This window comes from Suricata suricatta, chromosome 1 (genome assembly GCF_006229205.1).
Source record: "Suricata suricatta isolate VVHF042 chromosome 1, meerkat_22Aug2017_6uvM2_HiC, whole genome shotgun sequence".
Classification (NCBI taxonomy): Eukaryota; Metazoa; Chordata; class Mammalia; order Carnivora; family Herpestidae; genus Suricata; species Suricata suricatta.
The window spans coordinates 91497367-91504639 of record NC_043700.1 but is presented as its reverse complement, the minus strand read 5'-3'; the positions used below and the strand labels follow the sequence as shown (position 1 = coordinate 91504639).

General features: G+C 38.9%; 1 protein-coding gene across 2 annotated transcripts in view; it reads left to right on the top strand.

The window, feature by feature from the left end:
* The first annotated feature begins 291 nt into the window (after positions 1–291).
* SLC25A31 (solute carrier family 25 member 31) overlaps positions 292–7273 on the top strand; it is a 34782-nt gene continuing 27800 nt past the window's right edge. For both annotated transcript variants that reach the window (XR_003900414.1, XM_029915619.1), the window contains exon 1: positions 292–625. Coding sequence is in view for 1 of the 2 variants with exons in the window: in XM_029915619.1 (XP_029771479.1) it covers positions 385–625 (241 nt within the window). In the remaining variant the exon portion in view is untranslated. The remainder of the gene's footprint in view (positions 626–7273) is intronic.

The window sequence follows — 7273 nt, the reverse complement described above, 5'->3', positions numbered from 1 at the left end:
TCCCCTGTTCTAATTTTGACTACTAACTATCCTTATACTGGACTAGTTCTGCCGGCCCCCTTCCTAGGCCTCCGCGGTTCAGAACCCACCGCCTTCTAACAGTGCAGGCAGCAAGGAAACCCCAGACCCCTGAATATCAAAGGCAGTGCTTAGCGCGGAGGAGACACGTGTTGGGAGTCACGTGGCTGGTGCAGATGGCGGGAGGCCGTTGGAGACGCCTGCGCAGCTCCAGGAACTCCCACAGGTCCTGGCGCGCTGATCTCCCGGCGTCCTGAGCGTCGCTTTCCCGCCAGCACGAAACTTAGGCGGTTTTACGCTTCCCTTCATCACTTCTCTCTGGCTTTTTTCCCTCTTGCTGCCCGTTTTTACCGCCGTCCTCTCACCATGCAGCGTGAACCTCCGAAGAGGAAGCAGGAGAAGTCGGAAAAGCGGCTCTTTGACCCCATGTCCTTCGGGCAGGACCTGCTGGCAGGCGGGGTTGCAGCGGCTGTGTCCAAGACAGCGGTGGCGCCCATCGAGCGGGTGAAGCTGCTGCTGCAGGTGCAGGCGTCGTCCAAGCAGATCTCCGCCGAGGCGCAGTACAAAGGCATGGTGGACTGTCTCGTGCGGATTCCCCGCGAGCAGGGTGCGTACCAGAGGCCGCTGTGCCAACCTTTCCGGGTCTAGGTCTGCTTGCCAGAGAAGGGGTGGGCCGGGAGTGGGTGACTGCACCACAAGTGATGCGTTTGTTTCTCTACTGTTGACAGTTCAGTTCCTTATTCAACCTAAGAGGCTCCGCTTTCCAGAGCCAAGAAGACCTATAACGTGACCAGTCCTGGGTAGGAGAGGACACCACACTCTCTTTTTTTTCTCTTAAGTTTCTCCTTCACATCGGGGTTTACACCTTGGTGCAGTTGTGCCTGACTCAGAAGGAAAGTGGTTGACCTCCCAGGATTAGGGAGATGCCATTAGGCACATTGTTGTATGTTAACAGATGCTTTATATTGCTTAAATATTTGTTGAAATATTTGTAAGAGAAGTACTCCAAATATGGAAGCATAGGAGCCTCCCAGTACTGTGGTGCTATTCAGTGAAAGAGGTTCTGTTCATTTCTCAGAACTACTGAAGACAAGGGCTGAAACTAGAGAGGCACACTCACCCGTGAATAAATGGGAGGAGGGTGTCCTCAGAAGAGGATGTCCAAAAACTCAGTAAAGACAAATGATTTTTTTAGTGCAGTATTTTTAAAAATCAAAATTAATGTGAAAAATCCAAAATGATTAAAATATCAAAATTTTAAATAAAGACAAGAATAGTATTAACCAGTTTTTCTTTTTGTATCAGCCCTGTCTTGATTAAAATTTTGATCTTTTTTTCATTGTGGAGGTTTTTATCCAGTGATACTGAAATGATTTCAAGGAATAAATAATCCAACTGTGTTGCTAACCATTAAATACCCTTCTGTTACAGAATTGCACCTAGGTTAGCTAGGTGGATAAGAGGATAGATTTATCAAAAATCTTTTATAATTCACCCATGTAGTTGTATTCAGTCAAAAACTATATGTGAACTCTAAAAAGGGAATAGGCCAGGGGCCCCTGGGTGGCTCACTCAGTTAAGTCACCAACTACAGCTCAGGTCATGATCTCACAGTTCCTGCGTTTGAGCCCCGCATGGGGCTCTGTGCTGACAGCTCAGAGTCTGGGGCCTGCTTCAGATTCTGTCTTCCTCTCTCTCCGCCCCTCCCCCACTCATGCTTTGTCTGTCTCTTTCTCTCAAAAATAAACATTAGAAAAAATAAAAACGGCAGGGACCTGTTTTATTATATAGCTTGAAGAAGTGAAGTGGCTTCCACTCCAGGGCCGTTCTCTCTTCTACTCCTAAGTCTGTGGCAGGTCACTCTCCCATGAAAAAACCATTCTCTCCCTAGAGATGTAGTTACAACTCCTCTATGCCTGTTGGGTGCAGTATTTAGGGTGGAGTATAATTGGGTTTTGCCTTTGTTTTTGTTTTTCTAGCTTTTTTTAAAGCAGTTGTTTTGTTTGGAGTGTAATTCTTAAGGCATCATCTAAGCTGTAAATTTAGAATGCGCATCTGAAGAGCTGAGCTCTGAGCTCAGATCTTTCATAGTCCTTCACTTTTCTCTACTCCCATTTCCTTTATCAGAGTAAGCTTCCCATGTCCCCCAGGGTTTTTACAGGAAAGGTCGGAGCCTATCTCTTCTTGGTTTATATTATAAGACCTCTTCAGAGAAGTAGGGACTCTATTATTAGCTAATCTGCTTTAAATATTTAGTCAGGTAAAGTTAAATATTCTTGTCAGATTGTGCTGATCATTGTTAATTTATTTTATATTTTAAGTGTTTTAAATAAAATTTAAACCTAAATATATTCAATATGGCTTTTGTAAGTTGAGATCATTCTAAATAGCATTCTAGTGCTTGCTTCCTTTACCTTCCAATGAGATGATCATAAGCAGAACTTGAAGATGCTTTCTGTTCTTATAAGCAGAAATTGTTATGAATACACACTCCGTGGAATATCCTATGCTAAGAGATTCGTAATTCACAACAGGGATAATATTGCCATCTAGGGGCATTTTTACAAACTTGGAGGGAATTTTCTGTTTAGCACAAAGATAGAAGTTTGTAATACTTAATTGCAATGATTTAAAAGGCAAAAGCCAGGGATGCTAAACATCCTGCTGCTGCACATGGCCAGTCCTGCATAACAAACACTTATCCTGCAACCCAAATGGCTCAGTTCTCCCACTGGACATTCATGTAGCAGTAAAACCTGTTTATGATTTTTCTAAGCCTAGAACTTAACTGATTTACTTACAAACACAAACTGTCTGGGACATAGTTTCCATATATACTTATTCCAGTAATTCAGCTACCCTGTGAGTAGAGGGAATATTGTATTTTGTTTTGTTAAAAATTGTACCGAGAGGGGGTGCCTGGGTGGCTTAGTCCATTAAGTGTCAACTTTGGCTCAAGTCATGATCTCATGGTTTGTGAGTTTGTGCCCCAGTTTGAGCCCCACATCCGGCTCTGTGCTGACATCTCAGAGCCTTGAGCCTGCTTTGCATTCTGTGTCTTCTGCTGTCTCTCCCTGCTTGTGCTCTGTCTCTCTCGCTCTCTCTGTCTCTTAAAAATAAATAAACATTAAAAAAATTTTTAAAGAATTATACTGAGAGGTGTTCACCGTTGTAAAAACTTATGTTACCAATTCTTTTGATATTTGATCACCACTTAACATCATCTTCATTTGTAACTATTGAATTCATGATGATTGTACATAAATAAACAAATATATTTATAAAACCCTTTTAAAAGAAATGTTAATGGTATATAAAGTATAATATTATTAAGGGAAAGGAAGCATCTGACAATTTTGTCCTTGGTGTGTTCATGCCTCACCAATTTACTAATTAAAATACCTTTTTAGGGGCGCCTGGGTGGCTCAGTGGTTTAAGTGTCCAACACTTGATTATGGTTCAGGTCATGATCTCATGGTCGTGGGATGGAGCCCCACGTCAGGGACTAAGTAAGTGTGGAGCCTGCTTGGGCTTCTTGCTCTCCCTCTCTCTGCCCCTCCCTGCTCGGGTGTGTGAGCATCCTTGGTGACCTGAGTTTTCACAATGGTGAACAACTCTCAGTACAGTTCTCTCTTCCAAAATAAGTAAACTTTAAAAAATAAAATATAAAACCAATTTTATTTAAAATGCATTTATTTTCTTTTCCTATGTAGTAACGAGGGCATTATATGGATGTTTAAAACATTGTTGAAGAAGTCACTCTTTGAATTGTTTCTAGATCCTAAAGGAAGTGTTGTTAAATATTTATTCTGTATAGAGGACTTAAGCCTGGTAAGATTGAGATTCACTATGGTAGATCATACTGGAATTTTACTGGACAGTGAAGTTCCGAAATTTTTATTTTCTGGAATTTACCTTCTGTCCCTTTTTTGAAAGTCAAGGCACATTCCCATTTCAAATGCTCTGAAGTTTCTGTTGTGTTTCACGTTTGCTCTCATTTTACGGATAACTTTTCCTTCCTTTAGGCAACATGAAATGAACCTGAGAGACATGCACACGTAAGGCGTAGGTAGATGCTCTCTCACTGTCCCCACGGCTAGATCTTTTCATTTTAAAGCTCTGAACTTAGCTTTCCACATCTCTTTGGGTATCTTTCATACTCCCTGTAAGTTTTTCTTGGCTTATAAAAGCTTCTGGATTTATCTTGACTGGTGCTGTTCTTAAAGATTTACTCCATGTTTTAGTTGGTTGTAGAACCTTCCAACTTTGCATATTCTTAGTACTATTTAAACCTGTATTACACAAAAAAATGTGTGTTATAGAAAATTAGAAAATATAAAGAATCAGAAAGTAAAACAAATCATTACTAAAATCCCCACAGTTACCATTTTGGTGTTTATGCTATAATTTTTCACTGGGCACAATGTGCATATATGTAAGAATATTTAAATTAAAGTAATAATTTTTTAAAATAATTGTTTTATTTCATATATTGCAAACATAATCCTTCAAAGATCTGATCTATGCAGCTCATTTTTAAGCACCTACCAGACCTCTTTTCATCTTTTAGGAATTTCTGGCTATGAGGTTTTTTTTATATCTTGAAGACAGTGTTTTAAATATGGAAAGAAAATATTAGACATTCATTTTAAATAAAATGGGAAAGTAAACATAAACATTACTGACATTTGGTATATGAATTGGCACTGGCACCTATGCTTGGACCAAATGTCATTTACAGATCCTAGGACACTAAGGCATTCTGAACAAAAGAATATGAATTACACACACCGGTAGAGGGGCTGACAGGCACCTTTCCTCAATTATTATGTAATAAACATAGTTTATGTTTGCTCCATTGGATTTATAGAGACAAGACCACCTGAATATTTGAAAGTATCAAGACTATTTGAAGTATATATTTATGTACACTGTTCTTTAAATATTTTTAATGTTTTATTTTATTTTTGAGAGAGAGTACAAATTGGGGAGGGGCAAAGAGAAAGGGAGACACAGAATCCGAAGGAGACTCCAACACAGAATCCAAAGCAGGCTCCAGGCTCAGGGCTGTCAGCACTGAGCCCTACAAGGGGCTTGAACCCATGAACTGAGAGATCATGACCTGAACCAAAGTTAGTCACTTAACTGAATGAGCCACCCAGGCGCCCCCAAGTACACTGTTCTTAAGAATGAACCTCACCTCAAGGGTATAATGGTATGAAAACATCATGATTAGCAAAATATCTAAAAATATTATTTAATTGTTCAATGAATGCCAAGTTATTCTCTAATATCTCCTAGCCAGAAGTTTTCCCCAACTACACTATCTTAGCCCTTCCTCAGTCTCCATGTCCACATACTATTTTTGTTCTTAAAGCCACTTTACAAATTTTTTGTTCATAGTCTGTCTCCCTGGTCCCTCTCCTTAAAATTATAAGCTCCATAAGCCCAAGAAGTTTGTTTCTATTGCTCCCCCAGCAGGTCCACTATATACTAGATCCCAAATAAAAGGTTGTTAAATGAAGAATCTTTACATCTTTTAATTTCTATTTTGGGTATTTTTACAAATGTGCATAACAGAGCAGTGTAGTAGAAAATACGTATAATCTTTTTAATATACACATATTTGAGAATCAGCCTTACATATTTTTTACTGATGGGTATATCAAAACATGTAGTAGCACACCAGTCTAGAATATATATACCCAAACATGTTTAGCATTATCATGCTTGGCTAGTAAGCTGACTGGCAAATGGCCAAGTACCTTTTTCTCATTTCCCATCAGGTCTGTATTTTAATTCTCTCTGTCTCTCTCTCTTCCGGTTCAAGTATTTATTTAAATTCCAGTTAGTTAACATACTGTGTAATATAACTTTCAGGTGTACAATACCCAATGTACATCACAAGTGCCCTCCTTAATACCAACCCCCATTTAACCCATCCACCCCACCTCTAGCAGCCCTGTTTGTTCTTTGTAGTTGAATCTGCTTTATGGTTTGCCTCTCTCTCTCTCTCTCTCTCTCTTTTTCTCTCCGTAAGTTCATTTGTTTGTTCCATTTTAATTCTTCTATTTAAATATTTTTTAATGTTTATTTATTTTTGAAAGAGAGATTGACAGAGTGTGAGCAGGGGAGGGGCAGAGAGAGAGGGAGACACAGAATCTGAAGCATGCTCCAGGCTCTGAGCTGTCAGTATAGAGCCTGATGCAGGACTCGAACTCAAAAACTGTGAGATCATGACCTGAGCTGAAGTCAGATGCTCAACCAACTGAGACACCCGGGTGCCTCTGTTCCATTCTAATTCTTAATTATTCTCTCAGAATTGAGTTCATAATGTTTTTTTTCTCAGCCTTAAATTTTGAAGAGATTATTTTTTCTTAGCAATTAAGTCAAAAACTTAGATATTTTATTAGCAAAGAAAGATATCACAATCACTATGTTTTTCCGTACCAATTTTGTGATTATATCTTAGGAAATTGCTATTTTATTCTGTATGACTAGACAGTGTCAAAATACTCCTACATTTGCATCGTCTTTTTCCCTTGTTTCATTTTGACCAAAAATACTGGTTTTTATATAGAATGGATTATCTGACCAAAAATACTACTGTTTTTATCTGGAATGAATTTTTATAGAGAGGCAGTAGAAATTTAATAGATTTAGGAGTCAGATTCTGGAATCCAATCCCAGCCTTTTCCTTACATTGTGATTTTCAGCAGTTTTTATTTAACCTATCTCAATCTCAATCACCTCAGTTGTATACTAGGTATAATAATAGTACCTGCCTGATACGATAGTTGTGAGAGTTAAACAAAATCATGCCCAGGAAATATTCAACCATGTGTCTGTTGCAATTAGTGCTCAGTAAGTTTTACTCCTTAATCAGTATGTATATTTCCCTAAATTTACAAACACATATTCCTGATATTCATTTATAAATGAATGTATTTGATATAAACTTGCATTATACAAAGAGTAGGTTTTTGTAATCTTTCTGAGGAAACCTACATAGGTACGTAGTTATATAGTATACTACGTACTACCTATAATTGAATAAAACCCTGAAATGTGGCCCCTAGAAATAACATTCCTATAGAAAATGCATTCAGACTCCCCTATGACCCAGCAATAGCACTGCTAGGGATTTACCCAAGGGATACAGAAGTGCTGATGCATAGGGGTACATGTACCCCAATGTTCATAGCAGCACTTTCAACAATAGCCAAATCATGGAAAGAGCCTAAATGTCCATCAC